Source organism: Dipodomys merriami, unplaced genomic scaffold (assembly GCF_024711535.1).
Source record: "Dipodomys merriami isolate MVZ:Mamm:240054 unplaced genomic scaffold, mDipMer1.0.p SCAF_91, whole genome shotgun sequence".
In the NCBI taxonomy this organism is placed as follows: Eukaryota; Metazoa; Chordata; class Mammalia; order Rodentia; family Heteromyidae; genus Dipodomys; species Dipodomys merriami.
In genome coordinates, this window is record NW_027206524.1 from 2,974,776 (window position 1) to 2,995,965 (window position 21,190).

The 21,190-nt window shown below is 40.1% G+C and overlaps 1 protein-coding gene across 2 annotated transcripts; it reads right to left on the bottom strand.

The window, feature by feature from the left end:
- Positions 1–5,915: 5,915 nt before the first annotated feature.
- On the bottom strand, positions 5,916–16,470 carry LOC138821294 (myb/SANT-like DNA-binding domain-containing protein 4). Of its 2 annotated transcripts, XM_070013421.1 has the most exons (4): positions 16,373–16,470; positions 15,580–15,737; positions 8,677–9,288; positions 5,916–8,088 (listed from the first exon to the last, which is right to left on the bottom strand). In XM_070013421.1, exons 3-4 carry the CDS (start codon positions 9,136–9,138, stop codon positions 7,513–7,515), a joined length of 1,038 nt encoding a protein of 345 aa, XP_069869522.1. In that variant the 5' UTR covers positions 9,139–9,288; positions 15,580–15,737; positions 16,373–16,470; the 3' UTR covers positions 5,916–7,512. The 2 variants fall into 2 exon arrangements, with proteins under 2 accessions (XP_069869522.1, XP_069869523.1); XM_070013422.1 differs by lacking the exon at positions 15,580–15,737 and having other exon boundaries at positions 16,373–16,464.
- Positions 16,471–21,190: the final 4,720 nt, after the last annotated feature.

Sequence of the window (21,190 nt, forward strand, 5' to 3'; positions counted from 1 at the left end):
AGAACTGTCCTATAAGAAAAGATTGATAAATTATTAGGAGAAAATAGAACTGGAAATCATATCTGATGTGTCAGTGGAGAAGAAAATGGTTTTCCATGAAATGAGGGCGTTTGCTTGGGTTTTTAAATTTTATTTTCTTTGTGTATGTGGGGGCAGAGATTGGGCAAAAGAATGGGGAATCTTAAAAGATGAAGGAAAGTTTGGGCACCCGTGGTTCATGCCTATAATCCTAGCTATTCAGGAAGCTGAGATCTTGAGGATCAAGATTCAAAGCCAGCCCTGACAGAAAGCCACCCTCGAGACTCTTGTGTAGAGACATACTCAAGTGGTAGGATGCCAGCTGTGAACAAAACTGCCAATTGAGGGCTCAAGGCCCTGAGACCAAGCCCCAGCACTGAAAAAAATACAAGTGTGGGTGAAGGACCAAAAAGATTCCTCTGGTGGAAGAAGAACCAGCAGAAGTTGTGGGCAAGAGAAGGCAAATGAACTGCCCACCTGCCCATGTGCTTTATTGACCTCTCTGTCACTGACACTGTCATCTAGGGCTCTGGCATTTGACTTATTTTTCCCAGGCACACAAATTCTATTGTCATCCTGAGCAACTTCCATGTCAGTGCAAGCACTTCATTTAACTTAGAACTCTACATATCCTTGACTCCTATTTATCTTTTCCTGTTCACTAAGTCACTCGTGTGCAAGTTTTATGATCATGTTCCTTCTCATCTTCCTTCAGATATTGACTAATGTCTCTCCTTCCTTTCATACTCTAGTCAGTAAAGATCCTGATCTATAATCTATTCCTTAACCCCACTGTTAGACTCCATTGTTCACCAGCATAATCTTACCTCAGTCACTAATAACATCTTGTGCTCGTGTTAAATGCACATTTACTGTTTTTTTCCCCTCCAATCTTCCACTTGTCACTTCTCAGTCTATTTTATGTACCCTTTTCTGCCAAACACACACCAACTCAGGATTGCACCTTTTGTTTCCTTCTCTTCCCATCAGGCATATTCCACCTGCTTCATCTCATGATCAGGGACATTTTACATTCATTCTTTTTTTTTCTTTTAGATCTCAGCCTGGGATCTGAACTTGCTTTTATTATTTGACTAGTGTTCTACCAAGTGAGCCACACTTCCAACCCCACATTTACTTAACCAAGAAATTTCTATTGTCTGAGTCCCACATAATCAGTCGTCTACTGATTCTTTCTCTTGGGCTTCCCAATTCCAACATTTAATACACTTACTCTACATCGCTTTCTTCTCTTGAAACTGTTTCAGTTAGTGGCACTACCATTCACCAAGTCTCCCACAACTTAAACAGAAAGACGATTCTAAAAGTGTTTTCCTCCATCAGCCCCATACCAAACAATATCCTCTTTTTACACAGTCCATTGCTTGTTATCCATAGCATGGCTGACTTCATTCAGCAACTCATAATTTCTCCCTGTTCTTACTCTAAATAGGTCTCCTTGTTTCTTAGCTCACAGATTCCCCATGTGGCAGCCCGAGTAGGTTTTCTAAAACACAAATATGATCCCATTACCTTCTAATTAGAACAATTCAGTGGCCATTATCTGATGCCTGACAATATCTCCGCTCTTGTCTCTCACCTTCTTTCTCCAACAATACCACCAGATCATTCAGTAATCTAGAATATCGTGTGTTCCTTTAAACCTTTTTTTAATCAATGACTTCTTCTGATTGGGTTGCCTTTGTTTCAGCTAGGATTCCTAACTATAATTAGCAGAAAACACTCCAGTTCACTAAAACAAAGTGTCAGTTTTAATGGAAACTAGGTAGTTTCAGAGTTATTAAGATGAAGAAGCAGATCTGAAGCCAAAGCCGCCAAGACCTGAAAGCAAAGCTCCTGTTCTGTTGGTTATCTCCCTCAAATAGATAATGGCACATTCTTGCATCACTGTTTACAGCAAGGACATTGAGCTAGGGACACTAGACTAGGACTTGCTTCTATGGCTTCTGAAGGATCCTGGCATGCTCCTTCACCTCCCAAGAGATAGACTCCATGAATTGCTTCTTTCTACTGAACTTCAGCAAAGGAATATCTATCAAAGCTGTGACGTAGCAACAAGGGAAGTGAGGAAAAGAAGTACTAGCTTTCATTTTAAGGATGTGAAATCGGGGGCGGGGGGGAGGGGGATATGTAGAAGGATGAACAGATACACACTTTGTAAGCCTAGTTCCTACTTACCCAAAGTAGTATTCTAGAAATCATGTTATCAGATAAACATTCCTCAACTGGTTCCATTTGTGAAGGCTTCTTTATTATACCATTTGTCTAAGGCCCAGGCTGGCCTTAGACTTGTAGTCCTCCAGCCATAGCCTCTAAAGTGCTGGGATTATAGGCATGTACTACCACACTCAACTCTTTTCTTTATGTCCTGTGCTTACTTTCAAAACAGTATTTACTCTTATGTGATTATTTTGTAAACTTCAAGAGGCATCATGAGTAATGAAAAGAACAGATTTTTAGTTTTACAGTCAGACAAAACTAAGCATGAATGTATGTTGCAGTACAGGTGAGAATTATGTTTATAAATTTCTTATCACAGCACCTGGTCATGGAACCAAAAACTTTTTTATCTCCATAGCTCTGGGTTTCTTACTCTACCTAGGAGGTAGAAAAAAAATTGTTAAATCACTTTTAACCATGAGAAAAAGTCAAAGAATCTCCAGAATCATAACTTTTCTTGTACAAATCAAAGGACAGCTCAAGGCAACCAAGCAAACTGAATTCCATGTGAGTATAAACTCTTCAAAGAGAAATGGGACACGCAGGTGGTTTCACAATTGGTACCGCACAGAGGTCATGTACTGTCAGAAATACCAGAAAGAAGAATTCGCTTAAAATGTTAACAGTCAGGAACCTGGCATACGTCCAAGATTAGAAGGAGAACCAGAAAAGTCCTACCTGAGATTGACCTTAGTTTTGCTTCTGGGAAATGGAGGAGTAGGGATACAAGGGAAGGGACTCCATAGACCAAAGGTGGACAGTCCCAACAGGGAATCCTAGCTTCTTTCCCCCATCATCCTAGTACTAATGAACAAAAGACCCCTGCCTGTATTGAAAAGAAACATAAGAATTGGAAAAAGGTCTCTATTGTGACAGGTGTATGCTGAACTACTGAAAACGAGGAGGGAGCAAAACTACTGAGGAGAACCATCTCACTCTCTAACATAGCAACAACAGCACACCTTGAAATGGCCTGGAACAATGAAGCTGTTGACAATAACTACAAACCAGTTTCACTCCCAAATGAGAGCTACCGGAACTCCTGCCAAAATGTAAGAGTCAGAGAAGGATGAATTACCTGCAGCAGCTTAGGAGAGTAGTAGCGCGATCTTCACAAACAATGCTCTGGCTGAACTGATGTATGGGTATTTTCTTTGGGGAATATATACAGGAAAGTACTCAAAGGGAAGGCACATTTCTGAGCATGCTCAGTTTAAGACCAAGAAGGAAAGATGGAAGTCAAGAAGTCAGAGCCAACAACTTGGGTAAAATGAAGAAAACAAAGGATTCAACGACAAGGACATCTTTAAAACTTCCAAACAACCTGGTCCAAATGGTACCATGGCAAAGAGAAAAGAACATAGGAGAGGAGGGAGCAAGTGAGTTAGTTCAGTTCTGGCATGCATCATGTTTATGAGGAAATAGCAAAATATACAGGGTGAAATGACTGCAAAAATTGGAAATACAGGTTTACAGTTCAGTTCTATTTCAACTAATAAATGTTTTAAAGGTAGATAGGCCACATCATAAAAATAAATGGTAAATAATAAAGGGTATTCCTTTTGAAAGTTGCTGAGAAACTCGGCCTATCACGGTATTTCAAATTTTGAATTTTATCAATCAGAGATTTAAGCAATCAGCAATCAGCTTACCTACCTACCCCAACCCCAGAGTTTGTCCTTCAGCTGCACAGAGGCTAAATCCTTTTTCACAATTTGCACTGGAGAAGTTTTACTGAGACACATTTGACAAGACATCTTCCTCTGGATTGAATTTGGTAACAGTTAGCACATGTCACAAAGAAGTTAGAGGTTGAAAAAAGAATCAAGCTATCAACATTCTGGGAGCTTCAGAAGTTATAGCTCCAGGTTTACAAACAGAATCCTGAAAAATACTAAAAAAATTAAATTTCCTATAAGATAAATATGATGCTAAAAGTAAATGTAGAGCAACACAGTAAAAAAATCATATAGGAGTTGAAACAATTATTCTAAGGTCAGGGTACTAGGAAGACTTAGCTACTAATTCAAACTATTCTGGAAGAAATGTGGTCTGCCTTTATATTCAGATTAAGGGTGACAAAATATGGAGAGAAAGAAACAAGGTAAAAAATTTTTTTAAAGAAGTGAAACAAAAACTACACATTAGAGAGACCCAAGACAATGCGAGACTTCCTTTCCCAAAAGTAGATAGCCCCTATTTCCTTCTAAATCAGCCTATTCACCAAGAGAAAGAAGTATCCTACAACCAGGGTGATAATTCAAAGTTCTTATGAATGCATTTCGAACTAGGAGCAATGTTGAATCTGGTAGGATGGCAGAACTACTGATATCATCCAGCTAACTAGAATGTTGGTATAGTAAATTGATTGCAAAGCTGGTCATGACTGCTCACCCATCCTTGTATCCCTACCTTTTACAATGCTTCACAGTTACTCTTACCAAGAGGTAAACTCTTATTTCCTCGCCTCTTGAGAGTGTACCATGTGATGAACTTTGGCTAATAAAGCACAGGAGGAGCATTCTTGAGTACAGTTCTGAGACTAGGCCTAAAGATTACATTGAGCTCCTCTTTGGTTCCAAATTGAAATATATGCCTACCTAGTTGACCAAATGCCTACTTTCTGACCAACCTAGCCAATCTGAAGCTAGGTAAGATGAAAACCACATGGCTACATTCACGCCAATTTCTTCTAAGATAATGAGCAAAATAAATGGTTGTTTCAACCATATTTTTGAAGGGCAGTTATTTAGCAAGCGTTAACAACTACACATACTCAAGGGTGCCGACTACCGCAGGAATGTAGCAATGTCGTTTTCCACTGGAGTGACTCACCCTATCTGCACTGAGCAGAGTTAAACCATAGCTCTGAAGATATTAGGTTTCTTTCTTCTTTTTCTTTTTTAAAGTTTATTTCCAAGAGCTCAAGGGTACTCTATCTATAATGAACAATTGGCTATCTTCATGCTTTCTGTAGGAACTTAAAATCTGCTAATCTCACATCCAACAGGAATATCATCCTGCAGTTATAGAACTTTATGGCTTATATTCTTTACATGCATCAGTCTTAAACCACAGAACAGCAGAGCAGAGTAGGGATGCCCACTTGACAAGTGAAGAAATCAAATGGAAGGACAGGTTAAATGGCACCCACCAGTACTGAATGTCAGAATTATGCAATTCTTTTTTTTATTTTTGTTGGTTGTGGTTCTTGAACTCTGGGTGTGGGCGCTGTCCCTCAGCTCTTCAGCTCAAGGCTAGTGCTCTGTCACTTGAGCCACAGCACCACTTCTGGTTTTCTGGTGGTTAACTGAAGATAAGCCTCATTCTTAAGAGTGATACCTAAAGGTTTAGCACTTCCTCTCATTAGAGCTCATGTGCTAAAATCCTGAGGCAGTATTGGTAAATGATTTTTTTTAAGGAATTCAATTAAGTTAAAGAGGCCTTCCCCCGCCCCCCTTATAAAAGTAGGGATAACTTAGCTCAAGGGTTGTTCTGAGAGGGAAATAAGTAATGTATATGAGACACATAATTCAAGCCTTGCATGTTGTCCCTGACCTCATTGACCACAACAGCATTTTCTCCCAGGCTTTGTAGTGATCTCTACTCTGAATACAGCTCTGAATATACCACTTGAAATAATAATCTTCCAGAGAGACAGTATAGGAAATTTTATTTCTATGGTAGAAGCATTTATTGTAGTAATAGAAAAATAACACTATTTCAAAATCAAGGGTAAGTTAGCAGAAGTTTCCTTTACATACTCATACTTGAATATCACCATGATTTCAAACCATTCTTAAATTAACAAGGAACAAACGCAGAATCAAGATAGTATGACAAGAGAAATATTAAAGCTACTTATCAGCCCTGGAAATCAGAAAACACAAAGTGAACTCGTGCAGCCATTTCAACTTCAGTGTGCATCAGAATCACTGCACCTGGAGAGAAACTGCCCTCAGCAACCTAAGGGCAAACCACCAGGCTGAGCCAGCCCTTGGCTTCAGAATTCTCAAGGGACCGACGTCACAAACTTTGTTCCTCAGGGAGGTACAAAGACAAATATACACTGCAATGCCAAAGATCAACCATTTACTCACGGTGTGACTTCTCTGAGCTTCCAATTCAGGAATAACACTATTCTTAAGAACTGGTGTACAGGATAGAGTAAATACTGTGTGACAAGTGCTTCCATAACAGAGCTACTACCATTGCTTCATTCTCACCCACCTCCCACTCCCAAAGAGCTATTCTTTATTTTAAAAGTCAACCAACCGCTCAGTGGGTTGGAGCTCACTGACTACTGGTATTATTCTTACTGGTACATTGTCTACTTCCCTCTGTCATTCTTTTACAGGAGATTCAATATATGACTGAAATGATACATTTTATATGAAAACTAACTCAACAGGCTCAAAGAAGAAAGGGAACTAAAGCTTCCAAATTGTGTGCTGCTTGTAAAGCACCGACAGATGAACTTCGTTTCAAAGTGGCCCGCTTCAGGCAATCTCCTATGTTCCCTGTGCTGTTTTCTGAATCTCAGCCTACTTATAGATGGAAACATGGGAATAAAATAGCTATAATCCTCATCAGTTCCTATATGTAACAGACTACACAGTTATGTTTCATAGTTAAAAGTTTTTTGGCCATTTAAGTATCTACCCACATAAATATCTGCGATTTCAATATTCTAAAACTATAAAACATAGCTATAGAGGTGCACAGTTAGGCTAGGATAGGGTTCCTCAAACTCAGCACTAATGACATTTTGGTTGTGCAATTCTTCACTATGTGACCCACATATTACACATTACATGTTTAGTAGCATCGGTGGCCTCTACGTCCTAGATGACAGTTACAAGCCACACACCCCCCAACCAAAATGCCCTCCAGACATTGCAAATGTCTTTTGGCATGGAGAACCACTAGACTAGAAACTTACATAGACATAATTGTAAATTCTGGGTGTACAGATAGCACAAGACTATGTGTAATATTACTAATGGAAAGAGGTTAGCACAGTAATATTCTGCTATTCTGTTTCTGCTTGGGCACAGGGTGCTTCTATAATCTACTACTTAAGCATACAATTACCCACACAGAACTATCTTTTCCCTACTGAAAACACTGACGGTAAGACAGGGAGGAAAAAATAAAAACCAGATAATCCAACAACCACTTTATGTCACCTGATAGGAGAAACACCTACAGTTTATAAACATTTGTTCAATGAAAACCTAAAAAAAAAAAAAATCACTGCAAGTGTCCTTCCTTCTGAATTCGAAGTCTCTCTTTCTCCACTTGTAAGCGTTCCTTTTCAATCTGCAGCTTCTCCGATTCAAACTTCAAAAACTGCAGCCGATCCTTTTCCAGCTGCAGACGCTCTCGCTCAAGTTTCAACTTCTCGGTTTCTATGTCCTGTGGCTGAAGTATGGACTTTTCGCCTTGGCCAAGTTCACTTTCCAGAGATGGTTTCTCGGAACTGACGATCTGTAGCCGGAGCTTCTCCCTCTCGATCTGCAGCCGCTCCTTCTCCAGTTGAAGGCGCTCGTGCTCCAGGTCTAAATGCCGCAGCCGCTCTTTCTCTATTTGCAGGCGTTCCTTTTCTACCTGCAGTCTTTCGGCCTCAATATCCAGTCGGCGTTTTTCCACCTCTAGTTTCTGTTTCTCTATGTTGACCAACACGTGGGGCTCATCATAAGCAGATCTGGATGGTGTTGAATTAAGGGTGAAAAATTCATCAATGTGGGGGAAATCGGGAAGCTCCGTTTCCCTCCTGGAATCTGGTATGACAGATGATAACATTTCTTCCTCCTCTTCAATCTCAAACTATGAGAAAAGGGGAAAGTGGCTTTTAGTATTTACTCATACTTCATGGTTTCAATTTGCCCAAATATCTCTCAAAGGCTATCAGTAATGTTTCAGTACACAAAACCACTTAGTTTGAATTGTCAAAAACATTTACATGAACTACCTGATGTCAATAATATATAACAATTGATGTATTTAAGCGGAAAAGAAAACTGAATGATCTTGTCATATGCTACGTTTAAGTAAGCATAAAAATCTGCAAACATTGCTGGGTGCCGGTGGCTCATGTCTACAATCGTAGTTCCTGAGGAGGCTGAGATCTGAGAATCACGGTTTGAAGCCAGCCCAGGCAGGAAAGTCTGTGAGACTCTTTATCTCCAACTAATCACAGAAAAAGTTGGTGCTGTGGCTTAAGTGGTAAAGTGCTAGCCTTGAGCAAAAAGAAGAGCCTGGAGACAGTGCCCAGGCCCAAAGTTCAAGCCTCAGGATTAGCAAAAAAAAAACAAAAACAAAAACAAAAAGTGTGCAAACACGTTAAGTATGTCTGGACTATAAGCTGCCACATCAGAGTTGCAAATGAATTAAGTGTCACAGGCTAGTACTTACCTCAGGACTTTGGGGATCCCTTTCTTCCTCTTCCACTTTGACCTCTGTTAAAGATCCACCTGCATCTCTGAAATCTGCCACGTTCTGCCAGTCAAAGTTGGCATCATTTCGGAAGGCAATCTTCTCATCGATCTCTTCAGTGAGAGAGTCGTCTAAGTCAGACGTGGGAAGGGGAAACCCTGAACCCACCAATTTAATGTTTGCCTTCATCCTCTTCCTCTTCATAAGTGCTCTCCAGTCCAGGTACCGCCTCTTCACTTCGGTCCCGGTCCTCTGCTCGCCTTCTCCCACGGCGTTCACGCACTGCGCGATCTCCTCCCAGGCCATGCGCTTCATCACGTTTATCGTTGTGTTGAGCTGCTTGGAAAAAATGACTTCTTTCCTTTTGGTAATTTCTTTCAAAAGGGTCTGCGTTTCTTGAACACTAAAATTGCTTTTCCTCTTTCTCTTTAACTGCTTCATATTTTTATAATGTCAATGCAATATAGCAAGAAAAGATGAACAGAGAACTTGAAGAGTGCTACAAAGCGCCCAAACCACGCACAAGCCTGCTGGCCCGGCTCTGGTCACTGTCGTCCACGCATCCAGTAGCGGAGGCAGGCTGGATAATTCCTAAATGGAAAAAGTAAAGTAGGATCATTCAATCAACCTGCAACTTCTGTAGCATACTTTAACCCAATAAGTCTTATACTTTTTACAAGGAAAAAAACCCTCTACATATGGCTCAAATTTGGTATCTCCATCTTTGCCAGCACCTTCAGAGTCCAAACTGCCATTTTTTTTCTTTTCCCAGAGGACACTGCAAAGGTTCTTCATCGACGCATTCCATTGCTCCTATACTGGCCTTCATGGGTCACCTGTCCTGATAAACTCCTGTACCTGTCTATATTGTTCTATCTAGAAAACAACCTGATACTTTCGCAGCCCACTTGATGCCTACTCATCTTTCAATCCAAAGAATAACCACATTCTCAGCAAAGCTTTTCCTGACATGCCAAGGTCCTCTAGCATAGTCTACTGACTTTTCCTAAATTTTATCCATTGCTAGCATAGATTAGGGTATGGCTCTTCAACAGATGTTTCATCATGTAACCAAGGGTGTTTGGCTCACTATCTACTGCCCAGAGCCCAGCACAGCTTCTGACACATGCTGAACATACCGTAAGTATGTATTGAATAGATGAGTCAATTTACCAAAATGACGATTAGAGATGCTGAAACAAAAAATTAGCCTATGTAGAATATTATAAGAACCTGCAGGACTGATATAGAAAATTAAAACACAGAAACTAGCTTGACTACTGCACAAAACTCATTTTTTATATGAAATCAATATAGAATGCTTAAGTATAGAGCAAAAGTTTTCTGATGACAAAAATAGTATAAAGATACAATTTAACATGGCAAGGATTTTCCCCCAGCCATCTAGCACCCAGTCCTAGTTTACTACTGCAATCCTTCTCCTCAATAGACACCACATCCGTCCCTTTACAGTAGATGATCTCATTTTCTGCCCCTAAGAGAAAATCAAATTACTGACTTATGACTAAATATTTATTCTAACCTTCCTACAATGCAATGGCTAGATAATAGGAAGCCATTTCCCAGTTCCAAGGCAATGAAGATTCTGGATGTGGATGATATTCCACCAATCAGATGCACTTGGGTAAGACTTGAAATTAAGACAGTCATGTAAAGCATCTGTTTCACCACCTCGAACAAAAGCTCCTAATATGAAACAAAACCAAGCTGACAGGTATACTTTCTAATTAATGCTTTTAATTATTTGCTTTTCTTTAGCAGTAATTAATCATGTTCTGGGCAACCTTCATTGCAGAATTGAAGACTGTGATATTAACCAGTCACTATAAATGCTTGTCTCCACATAGAAACAAAGTTTAAAAAAAAAAAAAAACCTATGTCAAAATTTTAACATAAATCCTGAGTGAGAATGCAAAACAGAATGTTTCCCACTTTGGGGGAATGTTCATGTTATAGGGTCATCAATGAGGACGTGTGAAACTTGTTCAAAGGTAAACGTCAGAAAATCATGGGGTAGGACCTAGCAATATATGTCTCAAGTGACTACATTGTATGCTAAAGTTGCACCTGTCTCTCTTGCCTGCCTTGATTTCAAGTCTTCCACAGTGCATCTAATTGGTAGATTATGAATCACACCTAAAATGTTCATTGTGATGAAACCAGGAAATGTTTTTCTACTATCTAGCCTTTACATTACAAAAAGATATAGTAGGGAAGAATAAATGTTAATTCTCAAACAAGAATTTAATTTTCTCCTGAAAGCAGAAAATGAGATCCTCTCTGAAAAAGTCCCAGTGGCTTGCACAGTTTAACACAAGGCATTTTATCAATACAAACTCAATGGCGAGAAAATTGGGACAAAGGCTAGAAAATCTCTTTTAGTTAGAAAAGAGATGTTAAAAGTATATAGTAGGAAACAAGAGGTCATAAAGAGTAAGTTATTTATACACAAACTATGTTTTCTGACTTCAAATGCATTCAATGATTGCTTCCATGGGCTGGCCTTTCTCTCTTACAAAATGACAGCGTGAAATGAGACTGATAAAATCTCAGCCAGGGCTGTCACTGATCAACTTTTCCAGCAACAAGAAGAATAATACCAAGTTCCAAATCCTGTCATTTGTTACCCACCACAGAACTAAATTAGATATACCAGGCTATTTATAAAAGGAAATTGAGAGACTAATTTGTACAAATCACAACTGTTTGAGTGACAGGCCATATATGCAAGTTCTGTTATGTCATATCTACCTCAACCGTGTTAGCAGCTTCTAACAGCTAAATCTTAAAAATGCTAAGGTAACTTCTCAGATATTATTTAGCAGATTTTCAAAAGGAGTAGATAGACTCTTATCTAGGTGGAAGGTTCAGAAGAAATTCCATACAAAGGCAGAAATCTCCTTAGAACTCCAACCAATATTCCCCATCACATATTAAGGAAAATCTTAAAATAAGAGACCAGACCCAAAGAATCCCTAAACAGGAAAAAATATATGGATATTTCATAAGTGATCTTAATCTTGTTTGACTTGCAAATAGGAGCAAAACAACTTTGGTTATTTCTTATAAATGCTGTATTAAAGAAAAATAAAACTTAGCTGAGTGCTGGTGACTCTACTTGTAATCCTAGCTACTCACAAGGCTGAGATCTGAGAATCATGTTTCGAAGCCAACCCAGGCAGAAAAGTCCATCAGACTCTTATCTCTAATTAACTACTCAGAAGAAGCTGGAAGTGGCATTGTGGCTCAAGTAGTAAAGCACTAGCCTTGAGCAAAAGCAGCTCAGGGACAGTGCCCAGGCCCTGAGTTCAAGCCCCAGGACCAGCCCAAAAAATAAGTAAAAGAAGAACAAGAGAAAAATGAGACCAATCATTCAGAAGTAATAAATTTATAATTATATAACTAGGTACTTTCTGTAGGGTAGACCAAATAAAATCACCACATAACTATAACCAACAAAATATTTTCTTTGCTTTAATTACATAATCATCCCCATAAAGCCTTCTCCTTTTATTCACTCTGCAGAGTCCCTGAAATACTTCTGGTTTGAGGTAGCCTGATTCATGAATGGCTCAAATAAACTCTTTAAAATGCCAGTATATCTTATAGCACTCATTTCTTTCAAACACTACTAATTTCTGCCAAAATAAAATTTTTATTAGTGTAAAAATATTTCTCAGGCATTTCACAATAGTGTCTTCAGCCAATGCAAAAATTCAGCACTTAAGCAAGGCTAAATTTAATAAGATATACAAAAAGCACTTCATATTATTGCTTGAATTCTCTCTTTTAGAGTCAAAAGTGGATGTTAGCTCTTTATTTCCAAACTGTAATAACTGCATTTTTATTACTATTTCTGTAACCTTTTTATTCCTTTGTTTTGTCTTTTTTAGCTCCCAGTCATCTTTGCTCTACTAACTTCGCATAAAAATATGCCCATCACCATGTTTTCTTATTTCTACTCATTCATGTGGAATAACCATCTCCTGAGAGGCCATTTGCTACTAAAATAGAGGTCAGAGGGAAATAAAAATTTTAAACATAGAAAATGAAGGTTGAAATAATCCTTGTCAATCTCACAAACACACACAAAAAGAATTGCAAGCAAAATATTTCTAAAGCAGACCTTCACATTTTCTCAAAAGACCTATCATGACACATTGAAAACCACTGTATTGGAATGTATAGTCACTGGCAGCAAGCTCGGCAGTATCCTAGGGATTTGAATATAAATCTTTTTCAGTAGTCTATGAGAAAATTATTTATAAATTAAAACACCATTAAAAGAGGCAGCGGGTAAGAGGGCTAGGCATAGTGATACATAAATACCTGTAATCCTAGTTACTTAAAAATGGGAGAATCATAATTTTAGGTCAGACTAGGCAAAAATTAAGACATTTCCTTCCCCAACCCCCCATATCTCAACAAACATGCTGGGAACATGCTTATTGTAATCCCAGCTATGAGGAAGAAATAGATAGATAGAGGATCATAGTCTGAGGTCTCTCCTAGGCAAAAATGTGATATCCTACCTAAAAAAAAAAAAAAAAAAAAAAAGATCAAAAAGGGATGAAGCTGTGGCTCAACTGGTAGAGCATCTGCCCCTAACAAATGTGAGGCCCTAACTCCAGAACTTCAAGCAGCCTAGAGAATGGGAGATCTTCACCAGCTGTACATCTGACAAGGGTCTAATATACAAGGAGCTCAAGAAACCCCTCCCCCACAAAAATGATCAATAACTCAATAAATGGACAAAGGAGCTAGAGACTTCTCAGGAGCAGAAGCAGCAGCAAGAATGACCAATAAACACATGAGGAAATGCTCCCTATCCTTGACCATAAAGGAAATACCAATCAAAACAATATTGAGATTCCATCCCACTAAGATTGGCCATCATCAAGAATGTAAACAACCACCAATGCTAGCAGGGATGTAGGGAGTTGGAGGAAGGGGGAAGAAATATTATTACACTGTTGGTGGGAAGGTTCCGAAGGCAGTTTAGAGATTCATCAAAACACTACACCCTGAACTATCCTGTGATCCACCCTTTTGTCTTAGCAAGGCCTATTCATCCTTCAGCGGTTGGTGTAAACGTCTCTTTACTATTCCCGTCATCTGAGTGTAGAGTCCTTTACTGTCAGGCTGGCTTAGAATCACTTACTTTACATTAGGAACATAAGACATTAAAGATGAGTCTATTAGTCATGCTATCAAGTAATTTATAATGTATTTAAACACAGATGCATAAAGAAATGCAAATGAAAAAAATGTAATAGAGTCTATAAGCTGAAGGAAATACAAACTAGATTTGTATGCCAATTCTTAACTAAATTAACTTTTTGTTCTTGTTTACTCATCTATAAATGAGAATGAGAAATAGGATAACACTCATGTTTAAGGATTAAGAGATAATCCGATTAATCTTATAATAACTAAGGTACATTAAGCTCACAACTCAAGTCAGCTATTATCTTTACCTCTTAAGTACAGTGAGGGTAGCAGCAACTATTTCTTTACTAGATGTTTAATGCTACCAGTAAGAGGTACAATAATGAAGTACTAACAAAATATCTTGACTGCCCGGAAGGGAAAATCTTTGATGGGATTAGGAGAGCTTTTGAGAAGAAATTATCATTTGAATTGGTCTTATATAACAAATACACTAATAAGGAATAGAAATAAAATGAACAATTATCAGGAAGAAATAGAAAAACAACTCAAGATCAACTATCAGCAAATCCTCAATGATTTCTTAGTAAGTTCCCATATCTTGGTAAGAAAATTACTAAGAGGAACAAATAAAACTGTGGAAGTTTACATAATTTTTGAAATTCAAGCAGTTTACCTTATCTATGGATGCACTTAGTGTACTAATATGTAGCAAAATGAAACTGTAGAATAAAATGATTGGTCAAGAAAAGCCTAATTTATGAAGGAATCTCCATTCGCTTTTGCTACTCTTAAAACCTGAGATCAATTTAATAATTGGATTGTGATCAATTTTTACATGCCAGAAATAGCAGTTCTTTTTATTCTACCCCTTATTCAATGTTTTTAAAACGACATTGATTGGAAGTGGTGCTGTAGCTCAAGTGGTAGAGCGCTCGCCTTGAACTGAAGAGCTGAGGGACAGCGCCCAGGCCCAGAGTTCAAGCCCCACGGCCGACCAAAAAAAAAAAAAAAAAAAAAAAAAAGCACGACATTGATTGTTGCTCTTTGCCCCCCACCCCCACCCCCACCCCATGGTTCCTAACTCTATACTTCTAGTTTTCAAAGCCAGGTCCCTTTGTCCATAACTGATGTGTGCTGAGTGAAAGAACTCTTGTTGACAAAAATGCATTGGGGAACATTTCTGACCTCAATGAAATTGATATTGGAATACATCTTGGATTTCCTGTCAGTCTTGGCTTGACTGTATGAAAATCTTTGCCTAAAACTTTAACATTTTTCTAAGGGCAAGAAAATTCCAACATCGTTGTTGGTAGCTCTGCTTAACTCTTACGAGCTATTTTTTCCAGGAATGTTTGTCTTTCTGCCTCCCTTTTATAGTTTGGTATCGACGTGACAGAAGCTTGAGGTTCTTCTGCTATCGTTCTGCAATAATTTCAAGTTTTCTAAGCCATTGCTAGGTATGGGCCACATTCTTGATGCCGAGGACGTAACACCCCATAAAACGTAGAACGATAACCTTTTAGATGCTCTTCCCTCCCCCCTTTAAGATGCACTGGATGCCATACCAAGGGAATTCCATAGTGGCAACCTCAGGAAACTTACAGGCCATCCACGTCCAATGACAAGAGAAGAGGAGCCCTTTTCCTGACTTTAGGTTCCCCACAGAATAGGAACGAAAAGTTCACTTACGTAATTCCTGTCACGGTGACGTCAGGGCCCATTATACCCTTAACTGGGCGATGTAAAACAACAACGAGGAGGAAGGAGCGGCTGCGGATGCGAGTCCTGGCATCCTAGCTAGCGTGTGTCCTGGGATGGCAAGGCCGCGGGAGGGCCGGCCCGTGTAACTGGGGATAGGGGGGAAGCAAGGAAAGTGAGAAGAGACGAGGGCATGCGCCCAGCAGTCGGGCATCACCCGTCCTTTCACACTTCCCTGGCCCCGGCTCCATCTCTGCACAGTGTCTCCCCCCCCCCCCCCCCGTAGCGGAGGGTTTTCCGGGGTGGGGTGGGGGTGGTGGTTGGGTAAAACGTGTAAAAGTTTGGTCGGCGGGGGCCCCAGGGAGGTCCCCGCCTCCCTCTTTTCCGGTCTGCACCCCGCCCCTGGGGAGCGCCCCGGGAGACCCCGTCCCCGGCGGCGGCGGGAGGACCGCACCTGCCGCCCCGGCCGCCGTGGGGGTCGCGGCCCCGCACGCACGGGCTTCCTCCCTCGGAATGTTCCGTGGCTGCGTCCACAAACTTCCCTCAGGCTGCTCCGGCGGCCCGGGCCCCCCCCCCCCTCGGCCTCCCGGGTGGGCGACACCTCGGCCGCGCGGGCCTCCCGCGACGCCGCCGCCGCCGCCGCCACCCCGCAGCTGCCGGGCGACCCCCGGCCACGGCCCCTCCCCGCCCCCCCCCGCCGGGGCCCTCCCTGCGGTGCGCGCACCCTCGGGCCGCCGAGGCCACTGCGGGCCGCCAGGCCTGCGCCAACCTCCAGACCACTCACCTGCGACCCCCGCGGCACCACCGCAAGATCGCCCCTAAGGGTGACAGTTTAAAAAAAAAAAAAAGATGCTTCATGGATTCCCCGCCCACCAACTTCTCCCTCCTCCTACTGGCTAGGACGGATGCCGCTCATAGGACACAGCGTCATCTATTGGTCCGGAAGGTTTTGCCATTCTAGGTGAGAGCCCGCCCCAGGCCAGGCCTCACAATGGGAATCAAGTCCCAAACCGGTTCCGGGTTAATGCCCTGGACACCGCCCCTCCCCCACCCTTGTGATTCGCCTGCTGCCGTCCCGAGCTCAATCTTTGGCGAGCGGATCTGTCAATCAAGACGCCCCTAAGAAACGATTGGTCTCTAGCGATCTGCAGGCCGCGCTGTTCCTCCTGATTGGGGGCATTGGTCGCTCCCTCTCCAAACTCTACTCCTGCCCTAGAAGCCCCCCCCCCCCCCGACACCCCCCTACTACCCGTCCCGACCTGTTAGAGGCTACAAAGGCCTCGAGAGACTTTTGTCCTTCCAGCCCGAGTGCCAAGCCTGCATTACCACTTCCTTTGGCTTCAACCATTCCTCTGTCCTTGCCTCTTTCAAAGGTCAAGGTGACTTCCCTTTGATTCTGTCCAGGAGACACTCCTCACCACAGTCCTCAAGAAGCATTCCCACGTGCTGTTTCTTCAGTGCTTTTCCTCTTCTGGTTTTCCTCCATTTGAGTCCTTTTCATCATTGTACTTGCCTCCTTCTTTCCCTTCTCCAGTTATCCCAGTGCCTTTGTTCAGACCTCTGTTGAGTCTCATCTGTATCTATCTGTATCTATCAGTAGCCTCCTAAAGATCTCTGGATGCTTGTCTTTCCACTTTTCAAATTGTCATCAAGTGAGCTTCTTCAGTGGAATCTCACTATCTAATCTCCGATGAAGTACAAACTCCTTATGCAACTTCATAAAATCCTCTCAACGTTTGCCTTTCTTCACTTAGTCCAATGCAGATTCTACCAAGGAAGGTATTCTTCTGCTCTTTCTCTGCTATGTTAAGAGTTGGTTTCAGAAACAACTTTCTAAAGGAAGATGGCCTTTCTGTCCCATCCATCTTACCTCCATATCAAATTTATTCCTCCATACTCATTCTTAAAAATCACTTTTGGCATACATGCACACTTAGTGAGTTTATCTCTCCTGCTTGACAAAGAAACCTCTTGTTGAACAAGAATTTATGTAGTTTCCTGAATGACCACTTGTTCCTTTGAACTCCCCACAGAATGATGTTAACTTATACAAAGTGGCCTCTTGTAAATTACCTTAACTATATTCTGAATATTTTGCAAAAATTGATCCAGCTGTTTACTATGATATGTCAACAGACAAACATGCATAAAAACATCTTAGTGTGTCTGTGTGTTGTTGTTGATTTTGATCTTACAAGAATTCCACAGATTTGGGGAATAGAAAATTTCATTCACTGGCCTGTTCTCTTTCCTCAACTTAAATAAGTATTGAATTCTGTTCTGTGCAAAATATCAATATACGGACTTCATATGTATTCATCTGTTTGACAGTTACAACAGCCCTGTGTGGAAGGTCTAATGTTCTTCACAGATTGTAGATGAGGGAACTGAAGGAAATATATATTTACAGGCTGAAAAATTAGTATGTGACAACTGGAATTTAAGCTCAGATCATGTGCCCTGAAACTTCTTTGTACTTCACCATCACTCCAAATACATGTGATTAATACCTGCAAGCTGATTGCTTTAAAGGTATCAAAGAGATGTGAAAAGTTTTCCTGAAGTAGGAAGAAAATAACACTTCCCCATCCCACAATGCACTATCTTTTGCCTAGCATTTGTTAGACTGTGCTGAAAATTCCTCAAAGGCACGAACCTTGTATTTTGTCTTTATTTTATCCATAGCAGTTAGCACAGACCTTGTATTTACTGTTTATTGCCAAATAAATTTAGATTTCAGGGTTAGGGATGAATAATGATCAGGTAATTGCTTTAACTGATGGCTTTAGTGAATGAATCCATCCTGGTTTAGCAGGTGAATTGAAGCTACTTTTACCTGTGTTGTTCATTGCTTTTCTTTCACTTATTTCCAGGGAGTGCCTTATGAATACCCCCTCTATCTTGTCTATAGGCAAAGTACTCTATTATTTTGCCTTATCCAGATTGTCTGGGGGAAGAGGGGGAATGATGTGACCAAAGGACAATAACAATAATACAAATGTGCACACAATCTTGAGTTTGCCTAGAAAGCTTGTCTTTGGGTAAAGGAACGAGCTGGAACTCCTGGCAAGGCTTTTTTTTTTTTCTAATTTATTCAACTACAGAAGTAATATAGAGACAAATTTTCATGAAGAAGAAAGGCAAAAGGGACAAAGAAATAGTACAAGATCCAGAAATAAATTGAAATGACTCCAATTTGTACTTACTGGTAGAAACATACACACATACACACACACACACACACACACACACACACACACACACTGTTTCTAACTTTTTATATATTATACCATTTGTTATAGACTCTTTTGAGTCCCTTCATGCTTATATATTGAAAGCTTAACTCCAGAGTATTTGGTATCTCCAGGTGGTCCTATGAGAAGGGACTCAATGATAAGGGTCATGAATGGGATCAGTGTCCAGACAGTCCATAGTGCTCCTTTCCCTTTCTGGCATGTAAGGAGACAGGACAGAAGAAAGCCTGGAACAGTATGTGCAAGACATCCTAGATTCCCAAATACTGAAGAAATAAAGTGTTGCTTGCTTAAGCCACCCACCCAGTCTGTGGTATTTTTGTTATAGTGGGATCAAAGGACTAAAGTTTATGTTACAAAAATTAATAGTTTAATTAATATAATATTAAAATTTTAAAATTCATAACAAATAGAAGTTGGATATGGGGGAGAATCATCATAGTTGCTTTCCAAAGTAGTTTTGAGATTCATTTTCAAAAAACAAGATGTATCAAAGATATTATTATCATATTTTTACTTATGATCTAGGTGCTTTTATTTGTGTCCTCAGGATGCTACAGTATTGTCTCAATGTGAGAAAACAGCAAGTCCAAAGAGAGATGTATGGCTTGTGTGAGGTATTGAGAAACCTGAAACTCCCATCTGGGAGACTCAGAGTCTCGAGTCACCTAGATTCTGCTCAATGTTCATTCTACTGTATACTGTTGTACTCCTAAGAGCCAACTTTTGCACTTCTATATCAAATTATTTGACTCAAAACTTCTTAAGTTCAAGAAAAACAAAAATGATATTGTACAACAGCCCCCATTTTCCAATCTTCTATTTTCCTCTTCTTTTCATAATTCCTAGCTATGAATGTATTAGCAGCTATTAAATGGATACATCGTCTCCCTCTGATACTTAGTAGATACTATATCTTTTAAGGGACTGCATTTGGGAAAACTGTGGTTTGTGTTTGGGGCATATCAGAAGTTGGGAGAATTACTTTAGATCACATAACAAGAAAGCAGTAAAACTAAGATATTACTCCCTAATTTTAGCTCGTTTGCTTCATCTAACCTACGAACCTCCAATCAACAAACAACTTTTCTACATTGCTATAGAGATGAATAGATTTTTCAGTACTCTTTGAGAACTTATACTGTTTTTTGTAGTCCAAATAATTTGAAATGTCAATCAATAACTCATATAACACCAGCTACAGGTTTTATGAAATATTCCCCTTGGAATGTTTTTTGCTTCTTTTTCTTTTAGATTTCTCTGCTTAATTTTCTAGTTCTTTCTTCTATATTTCCCCTAACGCTACTGTCACCAAATTCTCTTTTTAATATCTCTACTTGTATTTACATTGTATTCTTACTATTGCTTCTCTTACCCTCATTTTAGAGTGTGTGTGTTTGTGTGTGTGTGTGTGCAAGTGTGTGTGTGTGTGTGTGTGTGTGTGTGTGTGTGTGTGTGTGTGTGTGTGTGTGCTGGTCCTCAGGGCCTGGACACTGCCCCTGAGCTTTCTTGCTCAAGATTAGCACTCTACCACTTGAGTCACAGTCCGAAGTCTGGCTTTTTGGTGGTTAATTAGAGTAAGAGTCTCATGAACTTTCCTGCATGGGCTACCTTTGAACGGTGATCCCTAGATCTCAGACCTCCTGAGTAGCTAAGATTACAGGCATCAGCCACTGGTGCTGGGTTCCTCATTTTACTTTCTAATCTCCATTTTCTCCATTAAATGTCATTTATAGCCAAAGTATGTTTTTAGTATTTAATAATTATATAGAATAATAAAAGTGTGAAGATATTCTGATCCCCAATCACAAGTTTGAAAGTTCATAAATATATCACATACTAATGCATAAAAAGGTGTCTATCATATATGTGGTTTAGTGCCACACGACATTCTACAGCATCATGTGCATCAATACCAGTCTTTCTAGGAATGAATAACAGTCTGCTTAGGAATGAGCAGCACTCTGTTTTAATAGAATTTGGAAATTCTATCAAAATCCAAGGTTTCATTACTATAGCAACAGAGAACAATGTAAAGACTAAATGTCAGACACATTCAATGTTGCCATAGTAACAATCAGTTGCTTTACTAACCACGTTTTTCTATTCCATTCTGGTCAGTTTTTCAAAAATGCTCCTCTATGTGAATGCTCAGAAAGGGAAGAAAAAGCCCTTTCTTGAAGGGCTTCTTTCTTAAATAAAGGCTTGTTTCTTTCTTTTTTAAATAATGTTAAACTTTGTTTCACTGCCCATTATGAAGAAGAAAGAAGAAGAAGAAGAGGAAGAAGAAGAAGAGGAAGAAGAAGAAGAAGAAAGAAGAAGAAGAAGAAGAAGAAGAAGAAGAAGAA